The 21,190-nt window shown below is 40.5% G+C and overlaps 1 protein-coding gene across 2 annotated transcripts in view; it reads left to right on the top strand.

Annotated features, from left to right (window-relative positions):
* Positions 1 to 13,127, top strand: part of gfra4a (GDNF family receptor alpha 4a) — a 157,018-nt gene extending 143,891 nt beyond the window's left edge. For both annotated transcript variants that reach the window (XM_005453366.4, XM_025901065.1), the window contains exons 7-8: positions 5,289 to 5,458; positions 9,513 to 13,127. In XM_005453366.4, coding sequence (XP_005453423.1) covers positions 5,289 to 5,458; positions 9,513 to 9,659 — 317 coding nt within the window. In that variant the 3' untranslated portion in view covers positions 9,660 to 13,127. The remainder of the gene's footprint in view (positions 1 to 5,288; positions 5,459 to 9,512) is intronic.
* The last annotated feature ends 8,063 nt before the right edge of the window (positions 13,128 to 21,190 follow it).

Below are 21,190 nucleotides of genomic sequence, written 5' to 3'. Positions count from 1 at the left end.
AGGGTCTTAAATACATTAAAGGAAACCAGTTCATAGTCCAGTATCCATGTCCGCCTTCTCTGACTTTCTCCACCTTCCTGCTCTGTGTCAACGCTCTACTAACCAAACTTTTCTGTCTGTATTTTACGCTCCTGTAATTTTACTGCATACTCCTGGTAGACAGTGAAGGTAGGAAATGTTATCTGTTTCAATCACTCGAGTATTCAAACAGAAATATCAACAGCATCTGTTTGATTGAATTACATCCAAATTTGAACATCTGTTTCCTATCCTCCTGCGAAAAGAGAAAAAGATCTCTGAATTTTTCTAGTCATTATAAATTTGCCGACAAGAGATTTTAATGACAATGGATGGCAGGCAGTAGTCTGTGGAAGTACACATAATGTAAGCCTGATCTTTGATATGTATATTTGTGTGAAAAAGTAAGTTTTCACACAACTCCGTAGCCCTCTGTCAAACTAAGTACACCCCATGACTCAGTAGCTTGCAGAAGCACCTTTGGTACTACTAACTTGAAGTAGTTTTTTGAAGTAATTCATATTTTATTAGTTTATCTTTGTGGCTCAGTCTTTTTTACAGCATTGCTTCATTTCATTGAGGTTTACAGGTATTAATTTATACACGGTGCTCAAAAGATTCGATGTTTTCCAGGTATTATATGGTGGATAAAGGGTGGTGATACTTTTTCTGCAGTAATAATTCAATCACTTGTTGACAAAATTACCAAAACCACTGGTTGAATGCATCCTGATACCATGACGGAGCCTCCACAGTGTTTTATAGACGTCTCTGGACACTCAGTGTTGAACCTTCTTGGCCTCCTTACATACTGACGACCTGTTTCCACAGATTTTCAGTCCAGTTCTTGTGTAATTTAACATATGTGCATTTGCCATCCTTCCATTGAGACCTTTTCTGGTGATGCTTTAGCAAATAATAGATTAACTGAAGGGCCAGGTGTATCTCTCAGGTCATGTGTCAGGTCTTTCATAGTTTTTTTCCTGCTTCTTAAGATACTTTTAATGAGCTGATAGTTTTTTAAGCTTTCCTCTCTTTCTTTGTCCTTCACTAGGGCACACTGTACACTGTACTGAGAAAGTTTTTAACTAAAAGGGTCTTAACATATTATCACATCTTTGGAAAGCTAAGTACAATTTCTCTAGCCACAGCCAGGCCTGATTACTGCCACACCTGTTCTCCATCAAGAAATCCCTTAAATAGGACCTGCCTGACAAAGTGGAATAGACCTTGTCTGCTGTCTTTGTCTAATATTTACATTTGTTTGATGATCTGAAACATTTAAGTGTGACAAGCATAGAAAAAATATAGAAAGTCAGGAAGAGGCGAAACACTTTTTCACACCACTGTAGCAGTCCACACTCAAGTTACATTTGTTTCAAAAGTTACATTTTAGTAGAAATCTTACATTCCACTGTGGTTTCCATTTGAGTGACGTTTTATTGGCTTGTAAAATGTTCTGAGTAGAGATCCATACTGTACTGCATCCTCTTCAGCTACACAGACCAGTGTTACACGCCACTGGTTTTAAAAAATGAAAATACATTTTTTGCAATTCATATAAATCTGTATCTAAATTTTAGATTCTAATAGTATTATGACTCATTGTTTGCTGCATGAGGAGCTGATTTAGGCTTTGGACAGAACCTTTTGCATGCTAGAGCTGTATAGCAGTGTGGTATTGTGCCTATGCTGAGTTTCCCTTTTCAACCAACCAACACATTAAGGGACATAACGTTTTAAGACCTGATGTGCTTTTTCACATTTCAGTTTTTAAACATTATGATTGTTAGCGCATCATTTTCAGCATCTTTTCTTTGCTGGATGGATAACTTTACACATCTGAAGTTGCTGAAAACGTGATGTTAACATCCAGTATCTGGCTCTTTAGATGTTAAATGTTCCACTTGGTGTGAGCTAGTTAAAAACGCTGTGTGACATTCAACATTTATACAGTACAAATAAATATGCAGTACTTCAGAATCCCAACCATCTATCAAACACACTTTAAAAGCTTACAGCTATAAGAAAATGCTACCATTACAATTGTGATTAAATCTGCATTTGAACTGACACAAGCTGTCGCAGGTGGTGTCAGTGGATGACAGAGCGGGTCATCCTGTAATCGGACGTCTTTGGGGCACGATACCGAACCCCCATATCGATAAAGATAATATGAAATCAAAACACTTTGTGGGTGAATGAGGTTTGAATTGTAAAGCGCTTTTGGTGGTCGATAAGACAAGAAAAGCATCAAAGACCTTTTTACTTTTCTTTTTTGTGCTTTTGTTAAACATAATTGCTCACTGTTGCTGCCGGCTACTGCATAAAAACCTATTTAACCTCACCATTGTGTGGTGATTGGATGTTATGACTCAGCTGCTATTCTGTGTTTAGTCATTACTTCACATTCCCAACTTGCGATGCCGCGTGCAGAGGACGCTGCACTTCAGTGTATTCTCAAGTGGGACTGAGGCAAGTTTAATTATGCCGTATAGAGAAACTTTGCACAGCGTTGGCCCTTCGTTCTTCTCTCAAGTGTTAAGTGCGGGGCCACTAACCACCAATGCCAATCAATGAACCCTCTTGTTCTCGCTAATCAACAAGCACCGCTCTGCTCTTTCATAACATTGTCCTACAAGTCACAACAGGTGTGTCCTTTACTAAAAACAAATGTTGTCCAATCAGTTTGTTCATTAAAACCCCACCGTCTAACACACTCATCTATTTCTAACATTTCACAATGAGATTAATTTCCACATTTCACTTGTATTACTGCAGTGGAGCACTTTCAGCACGTATTGTGATGGTTTGTGTGCGTTGGCGCTCCACCGCCCATGACCCTGTGTGGTGCTCTTATTTTACTAAAGAGAGAATCCTGCCAGGTTGAGAGGGTCTGAGAGTGTATGTCCTTGGTTTTTACTGAGTGAATGAAAGCACTGGAAAATATGAAAATCCTGCTGCATAATTTTGTGTAATTTGACCTTACTTTAAAATCAATCACTGTGCATAAAATCAAACATTGTGAGTATAAAGTCCGTCTTGATTATACATTGCACAAGGCATGAATTTAAACAAAGCATAAAGGACTTTTAGTTCCAGGACTAGATCTGATGTTAAGTACAACTCAGAAGGATTCAAGGCTCTGGGTTGTTGCTATGGGAAGCCTGATTAAGTGAAACTAAGAAGTTGGAGCTGGGATATGTTTGCAAGGAGAAACAAAAAAATCCAAATTTATATGGCGCAGAAACGTTGAGTCAACAAAGAAAAATGCTGTAAATCAAATTTTCTCTCAATGAATTCAACACACACAGCCGCGCCAGTCAAGCTAAGATAACTCCTAGCTGGCTCCAACCATTGCTGCAGGAGGTGTTTTCAGTCCTCCAGACACTTGGGGTCACATGTGCATATGCATTCTGTGCACAAGCCTCATTTCTACTCCCATCTCTGGCCTCAAAATAAATGTAGAGACTCCGTTCGCCTATTATTTGCATTGTTTGTGCCACAAGTTATAAAACACGGCAATGAAAACAATAAAGAAGATGTGCAAGACTGTGTAAATTCAGAGAAAACAAATGAGTGCTACAAAAGAGAGGCTAAAAAGTACATCCGTTCACACAAGGGAAGCATTAAGTATGGCTTCAGCTATTTATAGTGTCGCAGTTACCAATAATAATGATAACAACAGTGGCCTCATACAATTTAGTGAACACTAAATTCTTTGCAGTAAAGTCCATGTGGATAAATTATGCATATTAATATAAGTAAGTGTGTTTGCAAATAGAAAAATAATATATATAAGAAACTCGAGCCCTGAATACTTGTTTGTTTTATTTTCATATTAAATTTTGTCTTAAATTTCTAGCTCCACTGCATCCTTTCAGACCTGACTCTCTCCAAAAAGCATGTGTGCGGTCTGAGTTGTGTGTAGTCTGCACATTATTCCTGTCATAAATACTTTGTGTGGCAGAAAGAACATGCACGTGTTTTTTGTGCGCTAACATCATTTATATATCCAGCCCCAAAACAACAAAGGTGATCATTTCACTTATTAGAAGACACATGCACAACTGTTATTATGCACTGCTACTCAAGATCTGCCTTATTCAGCTTCTCCCGCTATTTTCTACATAATACGACTCCTTCTCACAGACACTGTATTTTTTGCCTCATACTTAACCACCGTTCTCTCCACATGCACCATAATTTGTTCCTAACTGTCAGTTTCACTTACACGCACCATAACTTCCTAACTACCAGTCCCTTCTTTTTTAGTCATCTGTCTCACACGAACAACTTTACCAAGGTGATAATAGTGTAGTGTGGGTACTTTTTGGCCTTGCAAACCTGCACTGCAACCAGAAGCAACACATTATTTATTCATTTATTTATTTTGCAATGATTTCCTTATAATAAGCAGTGAATATTGTGAGATTTATGGACACATCTTTAGTTTGGAGAAAACCAGCAGGAAAACCAGTACACTAGAATAGCTAAGTGGTAGCTAAGAGACTTAGCAACCAGGCAATTAATTAATAATTATTTTATAACGTGATTATAGTTCTCATTTTGCTGTTACATGTTCCTGCATTACATCTGACTTGCTGGAGCCCTTGCCTCACAGATTGACGTAATTAAAACCAAAGCCTCCATCTGTATCTCAGGCATTTTTCCATAGTTTGTTTACGTCTGTTACATAAAAAAGTGAGTTTTGGCTCACACTTTCTTTCTTTCTGTCTTGTTTAACACCAGACAGAGCACAAGTTTGCTTTTTTTTTAATCACCTGAGGAATAACATACTGAAACTGATTCCCCAGGTGTGAATAACACAGGTAGCTCCTTACACCAGCAAAGAACCAAGATGTGTAAATTTGAAAACTGTGAACCGTGGCTGAAGCATTCACTGCTTATTTAGGGACATTTTACACGTTTCTTTTTAAACTACTAAGGTTTTCCTTCCTGTGTGTAGTAGCTGCTTCTTTTTTCTTTTTTTGTGTTGAGCTGCCAAATCCAGGGTGAAATTAATGCTTCAGCTCAACAAGCCTGATGAGTCACAATGCAAAGTTGACCACCTTGCAATTTTGGGCCTCTTGTACGTAGTTATAAAGTGGCCAATTACAATCAAAAGAGTTATGCAGGAGAAAAAAGCAAAAGAACACTTGAGGTGATGACTCATGTAAAAATGATCAAAGTCTCCTGATTTTTCAGCATGAATGTATCTATTAAGCTCCAGTGGTGTCAGTGTATCTGCGGCTGCTCTTTTGTTCCAGAAAATGCCATTCAGGCCTTTGGAAACGGATCGGATGTGAAAACGGGCGCCAGTCAGCCTGGAGTGTCCAGTCCAGCAACGGACAACCATAGCCCACACTTGGCAACCACTGCCCCGGGCATCGCTATGGAAACAGAGCAGAACATTCTGCGAGCACAGATACCTACTCAGGTGAGACGAGATGGAAGACTGAAAATATGATGTACGGCCTTCTCCAAACGCACGCGCTAATGGAGACGGCCTCTCTGAGAGTCGGGTCATAAAGCCACAGATATCTTTAAGTGTTTGTTTTAACTTAGTGGGAGCGGCAGATGGATGGGATTTACACAGCCTGGATAATTCACACAGCACCAGGTCACAGAGAAGTTGAGATGAAGAGAGTTTATTTGGCATCTCGTGCAGAAAATTCACTTCTTTATTTGAGCGTCCGAATTCTAGGTGTCCTCAGTGGGTCAAGAAGCATCAAGAACGAAAATCAAGAAGCTTTTCTTTGCCTTTTAACATCACTTGTGTGCTTGCTTTTACTTGGTAAATACCAGAATCTCTGGAAAAACTGCCCCTTTCCCTTATATGCCTGAAAATTGGCTGCTAATAGTAATTGGCACTGAGTAAAGATATTTTTAATGTCTAAATATGAAGTTTTGCAGGAAATATGAGTCCAATAAACGATAAAGCATGCTCATGCTGCGGTTTCTATTTTATATGTGCTTTATATCCTGTGACAAGCTATTATTGACTCATTAACTCAATACACTGACCGGCCTCTCCAGCTCAGCGGAGACTAACCTGTGAGGTACGAGTGAACTGAGGCATCTTTAACATTCGCTTTAACTTTATTGATTGCGTGTTGTCATTAGATCGATTGAGCACATAGTCAAGCAAAAAACAAAACAAAAGAACACATGGAGAGTAAATGATATCAATTGATTTAAACAAAGGTAAACAAATGAAACTGGAGCACAAAATACCAAACCTACAGATGACATAGTGTGCAAATATGTATGTAAAACAAGGAATTAACATGTAATGTGAATCAAAGCATCTATACATAAATAATTATGTTCTTAAAAATGTCAAAAAGACATTTTTTAAAATGTAATGTTGTTTAGGAATTACTCAAAAAAAAAAACTAATTTGCAACTAAAACAAAATGAAATTTAATCGAGCCAGAAACTCAGAAAGTGCGAGAACATCTCAGATTAAAGCAAACATTTGGTTAATTGTTAATTCTTTGTTGATACATTTTTCACTTCCACATAGATAAAAACATTTAATAGCATTAATCCTGACAAACAGGTCAGCCATGGTGGAAAAAAAAGAAACTACATCAAGGTTTTAGTTAATGAGACTAAAAAAATCGACATCATTTGGTAAAAACAACTTCAGATGAACAATAACACATGAAGTATTACAGAATGTCATTAATTATTTAACAAAAACTGAGGGAAAAATACAAAAGCAGTGCGTGGAAATCTAAGTACACCTTTACTGTTTCCATAGGAATTAAAGAGAGTAAGTAGCAGCCAGTGCTGCTAATCAAATGCACTTGATTAATTCCACTCACCACTTTTTACTCTCCAAGTGTTTCCACAGAAACGCAACGTGTCATTGAATTTTTCTATTCTCGCTCCCTAATCTGTTTTTCTTATCTCTCTACGCTTTCTTTATTTTCTCTTTCCCCCTCACCCCCTAACCATTTAAATGACATCAGCAATGATCTTAGACAAGCATTGTTCATTCTCTGCTCATCTCGTACTCTACCGCCCTCGGTTAGCATGTCAGATGTTTAAGTTCGTGACAGTAAAACTAGAAAAAGACTGAACAAGTACAAATTATGAACACAGCACAGTTTAGGTTTGTTGCATCTGACGAAACCACAGAGGAGATGTATATACATCAGGAAAAACACCTCATGTGAACAGTAAAGCATGGTGGTGGAGTGGGTGTGATTTGGGTTTATTTTGCAGCCATACAGTAAGACCTGAACTCCTCTGAATGCTAAGGTTAGTTAAATTCATAGCTAAAGCTTGGCCCAAATTTGGTCATGCAACAAGACAATCACACCGAGCATAGCAGCAAATCTGCAAAAGAATGGCTGAGAAAGAAAAAGATGTTGCAATGTGAAAGACTTCACCCTGTTTGTTGTGCCATTGTGGGAAGTTGCAATGAAGATTAGGCTAAAATCACTCTGCGATGATGTGGGAGACTGAAAAAGTCATACAGAAAAAAATTAAGTTATTTGACTGATTCAAGCAGATTTTTTGGGTTTAGTTTTTCTTGAATAAACAGTAACAGTGTAATATGTCCTGTGCTGTTTTTCTTAGTTTGTATTCAGACAACTTCAGAACCTGCTAAGGACCAGCTGATTTTTATTATGTCCTGATATGTGAAACTTAAAATTGAAGGATATCATGACTGTATCACTGTATGTTTTTTTAAAGACTTATGAGTTTAAAAAAGTCTGTTGATGCCCATTGTTGTTTTTGCATACCAACTGTATAGCACACGGACACAGCAAAATCAGCAGAATGACTTTGCAGCTCTAGAAATCCGACAATCCAAGGAGCAGATAACTGTGAGGTTTGAGTTGTCCGTGGCTTTGGAGTGTCCAGGATGGTTTTCTTTTCGTCCTGTGTGTACACCGTCAGCTTGAACATACAGAAACTGCTCCTACATTCACACCATTACCAGGTTCTGTAAACCCCATTAACAAAGTCCATACAATACAGTCATAAAGCAAACAACTACTGAATTCTGTTGGACATAAATTTTAATGTGAACAGCCTGTTTTGCATTAAACATGCACACAGTATTGCAGATTTTAATAATGAGGAGAAATTTATAAATTATGTAATTTACATCAGGGAAAAGAAATTTGTTCCATGCATTATGCTCCAAATGGGAACCCAAAAAAATAATGCAGTAGATAACATAATTGACAGTCTGGCAACAGATATAAATAAACTTCACAAGCTAAATTTATAAGTAGGCCACTTACTTAGTTCCAGGGGAAAAGCTGCAGAAAAATGGCCAAAACCCAAATTATATCTTTTTGCCCCGAGTCCTCTGAACGGTGTGCCCCACATGCAATTGTTTCAACAGTCTGTATCATCCTTTCACCGCAGCAGAGCTAACAGTACGGTAAAGAGACTCTGTTGAACATAAATGTTTTGTCGCCTGATAGTCGAATGTCAAATGAGGTTTGGATAACATATGACTGACTTGACACCAGTCAAAGTTAATTGTGTCTGTAAATTAATTCTGGACAGCCGCCTCAGAGTCGTAACAGCAGATATGACCAAACAATATCCTGTCACATTGTTTTTAAACTGTCGAGCAATACAGCTCCAGTCTTTAGTACTTCACAAATGAGGTACGAGAGGTAGGAGTGGGGGGAAAACACCCAATTTCTAATTAAATATTTTAATTAACACGTTTTCATCCCGTTTGTTTGTTTGATTAAATTCAAAATGCTTATTTTCAAGTAGGAAGTTGTGATTTTATTATCCAATTTCCTTTTAATACATAGTTTCATACATATTGGTGACACAGTTTATCTGTTATAAGCTCACTAATGGCCTGATGGATGTTGAAAGGTTAAAACTTGTTTATTTAAATGTAATAGTATTTTACCCCAAGATGAGTTATCTGTTTCAGGGTCACGGTGGGGCTTGGATTTAATGCGTGCTGTCATAAGGCTGGGTATTCGTGGATCGGGTGTCGAGTATATCACAGGGCTAACGCAGAGAGACAGACACACGCTCTCATTCCCACCTACAGCCAATTTAGAATCACCAATCAGCCTAACATGCATGTCTGTGGACGGTGGGAGGAAGCCGGAGGGTCCGGAGGGAACCCACACGGGCTCAAGGAGAATATGCAAACGCCACACAGATAAGATATTAATTGTAGTGTTACAGCTATTATGTGTTTGCATAAATCAAGAGAATGAAGGGGGGAAAAATGATGATGATTGAAGAGTTTACTGTGAATACGTCTGCAGCCAAAAAAAGCCATCTCTTGCTGTGAAATTGCATCAGGTTGATAAGTGGCTATGTCCTTGGCATTGCTTATCTTATTTTTCAACTGTGGATGTGGAAAATTTGGCCATTATAACCACATAGCTGCTCATGAAATCGCTGAAGATATGTTTCAACAGATTTTGTTGTATTCTTGTTAAACATAAATGGATGTTTCAGACACAGATTTACATGTTTTCTTTCAGGTAAACGAGAACGACAGATTGTGGGACGACGATGGAGACTCCACTCTTCCCTCTCCGGGCCTTTTGGACCACGGAGCCGAGCCCGTCTGCCTCTCCATGCCGCTGCTCGGCCTGGGCTTGCTGTTCCTCGTGCTCTCCAGTCCGTAAGAGGCCTCGGTTTGCCCGGCCTCCAAAGACAAATGTCAAGATCCAAGGGGGAGGGGTTGGGGCGCCAGATGAAAAAAACACAACAAAAAAACAGCCATTTTCTATGTGTCACGTGACGGTGAGGGAAAGGGTCAGCTTCGTCTTACCCTACTCCCCTCTCCCTTTCTGTCACAAAAATCACACTTAATCTCTATTTGTGAATCATGACTCAGAGCAGATGTGTTGTGCAGCCCACACCCTTGCGAAGAACACCTGAGTGTGTACCACTACAGTGGAGGGGGGAGGGGATCAAGAGGAAGTACACAACTCATTTCCTGCTTCACACCTGCCCAAACATAAACTTTTCCACACAACACACACACACATACAAGCAGACTTCACTTCATCTGAAAATAACATCCAAACGGTGAAAACGGCCAGCGAGATCAGAAGGTGTACAGCAAAAGACACTGATGACCCAGTGCAGGAAAACTATTAAATATATACATATAAAACAGCACAATTTTTTTCTTTTCTTTTGTTCTTGAACATTCCTTGATGTAAAAGAAAAATACTCAATGTTAAGACTTTTCTCGCAGATGAACTGTGATGATGTGTTACACGAAATTTAAGCTGGAGTGTGTGTGTGTGTGTGTGTTTTTCGTCCACATGCGGCACTCTGGCTGCTCAGCTTCGCTCTTTATTTCTTCGAAACGCACATTTTAAATTTCGAACTGTTCGTTTTGCTACCCGGGATGTTAGATGGAAGCACATCGAGTCAAATCGCAGTGGAAATTCTTTGATCGTTGTCGTGCTCTATGTTTCAGGTATGAAGAGTTCATTTCCAAAACAAAGAATATATAAGTATATATATATATAAATATATATAAAATAGGAAATTTAAGTTTAAAATTTACCATTCAAAGAAGATAGAAGTGTATTATGTCATCACACAAGGACCTACATTACTTTAATGTACTTTGTACATGTTTTTTCAAATGGTGGATACCTCACTTTGGAAGGGGACTCTTCATATAGTCATTCATTAAGCTTTAAGTGTGAAGGCCTACAAAATATCTTGGATCTGATCCTTTTATAGAACTTAAAAAAAAAGACACAATCATGTGAAGTGGAAAGATGTTGAGACAAGTTTATATTTTTTCAAAAGTAAGTGCAGAAAATACAGATATGTATTGACAAGTGTGTGACCATTCATGCTTTGTTGGTAAAGAGGGATACGGTTGGCTTTAGTCAGTGCACATTTGAATGGATGGCTGGATGCATCTGTCTTTGTGGGATGGAAGCAGTAACTCGCCTGCTACCTGCAGGAATCTACGTTCAGCGTGGGACGGTGAAGAATTTGCACTGTACAAGCACAGCTCTGCGTGGTGGAGCAGACATGTCTACAGGAGGCGCTCGAGAGCAGAAATATATTGTGGGGTGTAGGGACAACCTTCAGTACTGCCACAGAATACAGTTTATTCACCTGCATTGCTAAACAATGCTGATTTTTACACAATGAAAATCAGCTGCGATGAGGAAATGATGGACCTAAGAAACTCCAGATAAGGACGTTCCACTTTGCCGGGCGAATTCCACAAGAAGGACACAAGTTTATACTTCCTCAGTGATGCTCATGTCATTTCAATGTGTTTTAACAGGTGTGGGGAAACAGTTGTACTATTTTAAAGAACCAGTTCACTCAAATCACAAATATTCTCACTCTCAAAAAGTCACATGGATATATAGAAGACCGCTTTAGTGAAAATAGTGCAGCCCATTTATATGCACTTACATGGAAAGCGTAAAGCAGGGAGAGCACACATCCCTGCCCTTCCGGTGCGTAGGTTTGAACAGCCAGAAGGTGGGGAGAAAAGGAGGAGCTGCGGTGGAGGTGTGTTGCAAAGCAGCTTGCAGAGGCACTGCAACCAGGATTACTAGCTGAGCTCGACTTAGCAGTCTGCCAGAACTAATGCGATGCTCGGCTTTTAGAAGAGAATACTCACTGGTCGGTTCATTATGGATACCTGTGAAAATCCATTTCAATCCAGTATAACAGCTCTGCGATAACTCTACTTTCCAAACAAGTCTTCATTTTCAGTTTTTCTTGATGTTGTCAAAAAAAGTTTACTATGAGGGTAAAAGAGGGTGGTGGGTGAAATTTCATCTGCATTACATTTAAAAGTATACCTAGTATAGTCTGGCCCCTGGAAGACGTTTTAATTTAAATTACATATAATTGTCATTTAGGGATATTGTGGCTCTTAAGGGAAATGTGTTTATAAGCCAAATACTTCACTGCATTTACCAGCTGGTCGGTATGTTTGCCAGTTGTTTACAGCTGAGCAGTTAGGGTACAAAGACTTTAGAAGGCAGTTTCTGGTAAAAGTCAGCTCAAACAGAAGATGCTTAAAAGCTCGTGCACAGTCATCAGGCAGTTCTCTCCACAATATGCTAAACATTGTGTTGCCGACAGCAGTTTCAGACAAAGATATAGGTACTCAAACTGTACTACAGTGGATTTATTAATGGTTAAAAAACTATTTGCTGTTTTTACCGACTTCTTAAAGATGAACTAGAAGCCAAAAATATCTTACAGATGGGCAGATCTCACAGAGCATGTCAATTGGCGCTTTAGCTGCTTCGGATTCACTGAGAAGAACCCTCCCATGGATTGTGAATAAGCAGTATATAAATGGATTTTGGTAAAGCTGCCCTGCAGCCCTTTTCCTAAAGACAGGTAGTCAAACTGTCAGTGAAGGAGTCCTACTAAATTAACGACTCCTACTGAGGAAGCATTTACTGTAACTCAAAAGTTCCTGTTTTAGTGGAATATGATTAATTAAGCACCATTAAATGTTACATTAACAATTAATTAAGTTTAATTAAAATGTGTTATTATTGTTTAAATTAGTAAAATGTTGTGTAAAAAAAAGTCGTATAATTATATTTTATATATGCAGAGGCCCCATTAATGAATTTGGTGCAAAGGGAGCAATGAACAGATAGAAAATGTATCTGTTTGGTGTTGTTTTAATCTGGGATTATCCACAGTAACTAATGACGACTAACTGCTGATGGAAGGACACATTCCTGTGGAGTCTGGCAGAGGATAAAAAGATGTGTGCCCAGTGCTCAGACACATGAAATCACCTCTCTGCATTCAAGTGAGGTGTGTTTGTTTTGTCGTTTGGGTGAACTGGCGCTTTTATGTTTTCACATAAGAAAAATCACCAAAACTTCATCTGTGTACGTTCCAACACATCAGCGAGTCTGAGGGCCCCCTTTGCTTTGCACAAAGCCTCTGTCTCATATCATGACGTGTCACCAGCCAAGCGCCCTGTTTTGATTTGTCCTGTGTTTTATCAGTCAGCGTGCATCGCGGTGCCGTGAGGTGACCGACCAACCTGCTCCCTGTTCGTCTGCGCCGGCAGAATCCCTGATGTGACATGTGTCACTTCCAGAAATAAAGATGACATTGTAAATGGAGGTGAATTCTGACCACTTTCTTGTAAAAGGGGGGACTTTTTTCACCTGTCTAGAAATTTCTGGGTCCCTTGACAAGATGTGACTGTTGACCTCGATCTGAGTTCAGCTCTCTGTATTCCCCCTTGGCATCCAGTTAAAAATCCATGTTTCATCACACACAGGGCGTGATTTGTAAAGATGTTATAGTACAGTGTATATACTACACGGTGAATACCATATATATGATGTCTATAAAATTCATACCTTGAGTAAAAATAAAAAAGGATTTTATCCAAAGTTTTGCTTTTGATATGTCAGAGAAAATCACCGAGGAGCTAATTCTGACATGAAAACTTTACAAAGCACAACTTTGAGCCCAAACTTGAGCATCAGGAAACTTTAATAAATGAGACCCCTGGTGTAAATAAACCTAGAGCAAATTGGTGTTTCTTCTAAACTACTCTATACCTTAAGGCTATAATGCAAGGATGTGTTTGTGAGGCAGCCGAGGTGAGGCACACTGCAGCTGGAAATAGCCACAGAAACACTCGATGCTGTGGTTTTTGGAAAATCAGCAACCCACACACACCATAAAGCCTGACAGTAGCCAAATATAACTAGAAATCACCTCACAACATCTTCTGAAAGCTGCTGTTTGGCTAAAGAAAAAGGCTCAGCCCGTCATCCTTCCAAATTGAGACTCCAGCTGCACGTGTGCGCCACCTGTGCTTTGCATATTGCGGCTGTAATTGGTGCCGTTCTCCATGTTTTGGGTCAACAGCTATGTGGGACAGACCTCCTGCTGTCCCACATACTGGAGCTGTTAGGTCTGTGGCTGCTGCTGCTAGTGCTGAAGGCTGATAAAAAGCTAAAAATCTGACCACCAACGCCCAGCTAAGTACTGCACAATGTCCTAAACTGACTTCTGAAGTGCAGAAACAAATATCTGCAAGAGTGTTTACTGACTTGTGACACTTTATGGCTACTTAAACTCAACTGTAGAATTATTACATTTAAAGAGATCAAAATAAGCTCAAAACAAACTAAATGCTAAGTGAAGAAACAGATTCTCTTAAATCAGAGGTCAGCAAGCTGTTTTTGTTGCTACTGGACCATAATGAAATACCAAAATGCTGTTTATCAATTAGTCTGAGCTGGAGAAATCTTGCTTCTGTTGAGGTCACTGATTTATATTTCTAATGATGGCTCACCTGGTTCGGACAGGTCTGTCTCAGAAGCTTGATAAACTGCTGTATAGGACTTTCACCAGGGAGAGTTGGCTTCATATCCTGTTTTGAATCCTGTGAAAACGTCATTCAAAAGATTCTAGAAGCATCTTTCAGCACAATCACTTCAGGTTGAGCCTCTTTCTTTAGTACGGCTTTCAGTCTCTCACATCATTGTGGATGAAAGTTGGCCCACTCTTTAGTTTACTGAAGTTTGCAATCATTCATCTATACGCAGCTCTCTGAAGGTCCCAACACAGCCTTTCATTGAAATCAGTTAAGTCTGGTTTTGACCTTCATCCTTTTACCCCTGGCTGCTGTGCTCAGGATCATTGTATTCTCTACTACTGTGTTGAAAATTACTATAGGATGCTTATGCTGATATGCTGTGTTTTCACCAAATGTGGTGCTATTCATGTTGACCGAACATCTCTACTTTTGAAGTACTTGAGATACTTGAAGAACTTGAAGTAAACTGTGTTGGCAGACTCTTTTTAAAGCGGAGAGTGTTTCTCCTTGCAATATTTCAAAAATAAGCCACACTTGAACATGAACTTTAACATGTAACGTGCTAACTGAGTCCTGTAGAGTCTGAGATGTAAGTTTGAGATGTAGTTTTTGCAGTTTCTGATCATTGCACAGTCTGAGCTCAGGATGAACTTGCTGGCGTGTCCAGTCGAGTGAAGATTGGAGCGTTGTCCTGACACAAACCTGAATGTCCAGTCCAGAAATCTGTCAAAACATCTTCATTTACAGAAGCGCTCACACTTGCTGATAAGCAATTAATCAAGTGCTTTTGATTAGCAGGACCTGGCTGCTACTTACCTTTTTAAACCCTATTGAACCCATAATGTGGCAGCATTATAGGGAAGAAGGCTTTGCAGGTGGAGAGCTATCTTTATTTCAAATTTTGCCATTTTCCCACATTAAAAAGTTCGTTTACATGACGCATGTGCATACGCAGGATTAAATCACATCTATATGTACAATGGTAGTTACTACACTTACTGACAGAAATGTTTAAATAAAGAAAGAAATACATGTGCAATATGAACACTCACATTCCAGCAACGGTGCTGCAATATGGTGGCAGTAAGTATTAAAGATAATCAGAACTCTGCAGTGTCCATTGGTGCTTCCAAACACTTTCAGCATATTAGTTACAAGACAAAACAGCATCATAAAGACAAACGAGCCCATGATTGATCTGAGCTGCTTCCCACTGGTCACAGTCACCGGTGACTGCTGAGTTGTTTCTATTCATTTTATGATGACACATGCTTGTAGCTACTGTTATGTGTAGGTTATTCTGTCATATCACAAAGGGCAAGCTTTGCCAACCAGACGTCACAGATCTTAGAAAATTCCTCTCATCCACTGCTGCAGACACATTACTTTACAGGCATTTTGCACTACTGGCAACATCTTGGACAACAGCTATCATATTAAAGGCGTTTTGTTTGGGAGCTACAGCGCATGAGCAAACAGGGATTTTCCTCACATGATGGATTTACTGCAGATTATTAATGAGTGAAGTCCTTTAACATAACAAGAGGGGGGAGGGGAGGGTGGGTATCATCATCAGTCAGAATCTGACAAGCCAGCATAAAGAAGGAAACTAAAGACGGACTGATGGAAGAAACTTCCCTGAGACACATTTCCTAATTGTCATAATGTGTCAGAACGACACACGAGAAGAAGGGGAAAAAAGACGTCTGTGACAGAAAAACACAAATGCAGCATTTCTGAGAATTCCATCTCACCGTGTAACCTTTGTTCAGCAAATCTGAAACACGACGGGGGGATTTTTTTTTCTTTCCCCCCCACAGACGTTATTGTCCCTGACAGCTCTGCTGAAAAACCAGCCGAATCAAAGCTGAGGAGAGATAATTACATTAGACTGTTTGATGAAAGCAATAAAGTCTGGATGACCCGAAAATGGGCAGACGCATGTAAAGTCTGCAAACAATATCTGCTTACTCGGAATTAGAGTCAGATGATGATGAGGAGGAGGAGGAGGAGGAGAGGGGAGGATGGTTTCATAAACACCAATGCTGTAATGTGAAGGAGGAAAAAAGAAAGAGAGGAAAAATAAAAGTCTCATTATCAGCCAGCTGCTACAGAGCAGAGTGTGCAGCCTGTCATAATGATCAGGATGGATTTAGTCAAAGACTTGGAATCAAAGGACAGCACCTAATCATCTGTTTACACCGTACAGGAGCTCCTCGGGCGGAGAGAGAACAGGGTTGGAGCAGGTAGACGGGAGAGAGGTGTAGGGAGGGAGAAGAGAAAGAGTGAGAGATGAATAGATAGGAGGGGGCAGAAAGGAGGTGCATTGGAGGATAGAAGAGAGAAAGGAATTAAGTGAGTGGGACTGGGAACATTTAGGAAACGAAAGAGGGAGAAAAGAGAAGGAATAAATAGAAATAAATCAGAGAAGGAACGGCAAAAGAGGACAATAAGAAAAAAAGGATTAAGAGAGAGGCAAGAGAAGACCGAAACAACGAGGAGAACAGACGTGACAGGGATTAAAAACAAGAGTAGGTGAGAGAGAGAAAGAGAGATGGAAAGGTGAGATGACAGGAAGGAAGGTAGTGGGAGGAAGAGTGAGAGAAACTGAAAAGGAGATAAAAAAAGAGAGAGAGAGAGCAAGGAAAGGATTTAAGGGAAGGAAGGATCAGAGAAAAATGAGAAGAAAGGAGCATCAAAGGGAAGAGGGGTGCCAGGAATCAGGGAAAGAGGAGATATGAGCAGGAGAGTTGAGAAATGACAGATGAACATAAGTGTGTGATGTATGGAGGAAAATAATTAGGAAGGGAAAGAATCAAAGAAAGATGGACAGCAAAAAGGAGGGGAGACAGACATGAGAAGAGAAGGAGAAAGGAAGGGAGGGGAAAGACAAACAAAAAGGGGAAGGATGTGAAAGATGAGACGAGGGAGCTGTGTGTGAAAGGGAATATGGGAGGAATGAAAAAAGAGGACAGAGGAGAAGAGAGATGAATGGAACAGGGAAAGGAGGGGAAACGGGGAGAAAGATGCAGGGAACGTGGAGATGAAAGAGAAGAAAATGGAAAGGAAAAGAAGGAGAGAGGAAAAAGTTGAGGGATCAAAGACAGAAATAGATGAGAAGAGGAAAGGAAAGGGACACAAAATAAGGGACATGGAACGTCTGCATCTTAAAAGGGGGTGGCAACAACAAAAAACACAAAAAAAATGGGTTAAATGAGAAAAGTGGATGAACAACACATGAGGGGGAAAAGGAAGAAAAATGAAGATGGGGCCATGACTCAAAAAAGAAAAAAAAACAGATCAGGAAGGAAGTGAAAAGAGGAGAGTGAGAGATGGCAACAAAAGGAGACATGGAGTGAGTGAGAAGGAAGCAGCGAGAAGGAGGGAGGGAGTGGCAGACACAGAGATTAAAGGGAGAGAAAGAATGAAGGAGAGATGGAGAAAGACTGGTGATGAATAATTGCTGGTGAGAACACAGCAGCTCAGCGACACTCAGCCTCTCCTGCCGCCGCTTAGCTCGAGGGCTCGGAAACATCAACCGCGGCATTAAAAATAGCAGTGATTATTTGAAAACAGGCCCGGGGAAAAGTGTATTTACAAATAATAATTCTCAACATTTGTTTTTATCTTACTTGAAGCAGCAGATGGGAGGGGTGGATCACAATCTGACAACTGAACGTGGGGAAAACTTTTTGTCTTTCTAAAGCGACGCTTTTAACCCACAGACAGACATCGTGACACCTGCGAGGCCCCTTTGAAAGATACGAGCTCGGCTGGACAATCCAGGATCTGCTAGACTGGCATACGAATTGAACGTGCAAGCTAACCTGACCTACAAATGCTCTACTATGCGACCTGGCAAAACAAGTCAAGACTAGGAAAAGTAACAAATCTGTGTTACAATAAGTCAAAGTTGACGGAGCAGAGTGACATGAAAGGCTGTTATGATGGATTTTCATTGCAGTTCCAGTTACTACTGCCTGCTTACTTTTGCCACATGAGGCCAGGCAATGCTGTGCACCAGGAGGAACCCAGGACCCACTGGGTCCTCTGAGAAGGTCTGAGAAGGATTTCACGCCAATACCTAGGGTAGTGTCTAGCACTGCCTTAAAACAGGATGGTTCTTGGGCTCGATTCCACCATCTGTCCTGGATCTTTCTGTGTGAAGTTTGCATGTTTGCACATCTGCATGGGCTCCCTCCTACAGTCCAAAGACATCTAGTTAGTGGAGTTAGGTTAACTGGTGATTGTAAATTGTCCATAGCTGTAAGTGTGAATGCTTGTGTCTCTGTGTTAGCCTGTGACAGGGTCTACCCTGTGTCTTGCTACAATAGCTGGGATAGGATCCAGCCCTCCACAACTGTGAACTGAACAAGTGAAAGAGAATGGGTGGACCTAATAGCAGTCACCAAACCAGCCATGCTGAACGATGTAGCAGGCAGCTCTGGGTGAACCTGCTCTCACCTGTGAAAAGAAGAAGGGGTCAGTGGGGGCACCAATTCTTCTATGCTGTGGCAAATGCCAATCGGGCTCACTGTTGAGCCACCGAGTCTGTTTCTGATCGTTTTGGAGACATCCACATCAGTGTCCTGCTGGAGGTCTTTTGTAGCTCTGGCTGTGCTCATCATGAGTTAAGGACCTTCTGCGGCCCTGTCCAGCTCTCCTAGAGTAGCTGCCTGTCTGCTGGAATCTTCTCCATGCTCTCGAGACTGTGCTGGGAGACACAGCAGACCTTTTGGCACTGACTGATGAGCCATGATGTACTACAGTCAGAATAAATGAGGAAGAAAAAATGTCAATTTTTTCACCTGCAAAAGCACTGCTTTGGATTTTGAGGTCGTCCCACTGTTGCCTCTCTAGTCCCCCTGCTGTTAATGTCATTAACAGCAAAGCAGCTGAAACTGATGGACACCCCCTCTGCTACTTAACTGATCAGATCAATATCCCAGAAGTCCGACTGACTTGATGCTATACTCTGATCAGAAGTATATCCTTTATGTATTTATTTTTTAAAAGAAAGTAGGAGAAAATCCAAACTGTCAAAGGAAAAAGAATGAAAAAGTGGCACAGCGGCCTTTAGTTCGCTCTTTCAGCCTTGCTTGGTTCACTGCATTAATGATTTTATCATTTACATGGTGCCTTCTTTTATTCCTTAACTTTGAGTGCAAATACCAGCACACCGCGGACTCTGAGAACAGGTTAGATTTAAAAACTCAAACACTTCTTCAAACAGGTATTGTGGATTTTTGTTGCAGCTTACTGTTAATAGGCCACAGGGCACTTAATGTTCTCTGTCTTTTTAAAGCAAATAGCAGCAGAGGGTGGAAGTGAAAGGAAATAAAAATGGACCAGGCCACCTGGGCCGGACTGGACTTCAACTGAAGAGCTGGCTCTCCACCAAATTACTGACAGGGCGGCGCAGTAGGGGTCTGATTTGCGGTAAAGTAGGCTGATTGGACATTCCTGCCGTTTGTGTCATAGGTTTATTATCACAGGGCGTGCTGTGTTGCTTTGTAATTTCATTTGGAAATGATTGGCGATGCTTGTGGGGAACGTTGGAATATTTCCAGTGATTTAGCAAAGGGACGAGGACTCGTTATCTGGAGAAAAGGTGAGGAAACGCTGTTAAAAGCCAACCGAGTCTTCCTGTGCACTCTCTACATCATCACAAAGCAGAAGCAGGGAGGAACATACAGCATACTGTACATTACTACTGAGACACAGCGCTACAGACACAACCTTTAAAACAAGAATAACTCACTTTAATTTGCGCGAGGATGTGCGAGCTGTGTACTAAAGTTATCTTTCCTAGAAAACGGAATATTCTTGCATGAAAGGAAGCAAACTGGAGGGAAAAAATGCTCCAAATCCAACCACTTCAGAAAGGACTGATAAATAAATGCATGCTGACAAACACAAACGCACATATGCACATCAAACAGGTTATCTACAAAACTGTTACATTACAGGCTGAAAAACAGCGCATCTGTTCCCATCTTTAAATTACCGTGTGTTTGGAATACAGGCTCATCATCCTGTCAGTGGCAGCTCTGCCTGTAGGTCATTATCAGTCTGCACTACCACCTCAGAGCCCCCTTTACCTCCAACTAATAGGACAGAGCATGCAACATGCACATAATGTGTCATGCTCAAGTATTTTCAAGCACTGAAATCTGTCCTTTAATCGTACAGTGGTCACTTTATTACCAGCTCTTGTCCCAGCAAGAGCTACATTATGATGCATTTGTGCACCTGAGTAAGTGTTGGGGTCGTTAACACTGCCTGGAGGTATAGCTTGTTTCTCCAACCAAGTTCTTGCCACGATGACTTATGGAACACATTATTGTTTATTAATAGGAAGCCGACTTCACCCCGATTATTTGGTTTGCACAGGCACGCGCTGTCTAAGAATGCATTCACCACATTTCCACAGGCTTAGTGGGTATTGCAGGTTTTTATATTAGCTGCTTCGAAGCTCCAAAGTCCCCTCTTCTGGGAGCTGACGAACTCGTGATTTGGGGTTGGGTGAGGTCCGATGATCCTGCTGTAACTGGAAATCCTAGCTGTGTGAAATCATTAGTGTGACTTTTTAGGAGGTTTCTTTCCAGGGTGAATCCCACCTTGCCAATAAATACAGCACACAACCAGATTTTCTGCACTGTCTGCAGAACAAAGGTTGTTTGTTAAAATAAATAAATAAAATTCTGATTTATTTACCTTTTCTTGTGTTCCTAAACACACCAGGCTCTCCAGAACATGCACCTATTTTTGGACTTTCATGCTGTAATTCAAGTTCTGCTTTCAAGTCAAATATGATGATGGTGCTATATTTTAAAAAGCCGATGGATC

The sequence above is a fragment of the Oreochromis niloticus genome, linkage group LG19, assembly GCF_001858045.2.
Source record: "Oreochromis niloticus isolate F11D_XX linkage group LG19, O_niloticus_UMD_NMBU, whole genome shotgun sequence".
NCBI classification, from domain to species: domain Eukaryota; kingdom Metazoa; phylum Chordata; class Actinopteri; order Cichliformes; family Cichlidae; genus Oreochromis; species Oreochromis niloticus.
Note: the sequence above shows the minus strand (reverse complement) of the source record. Positions and strands in the feature narration are given on the sequence as shown.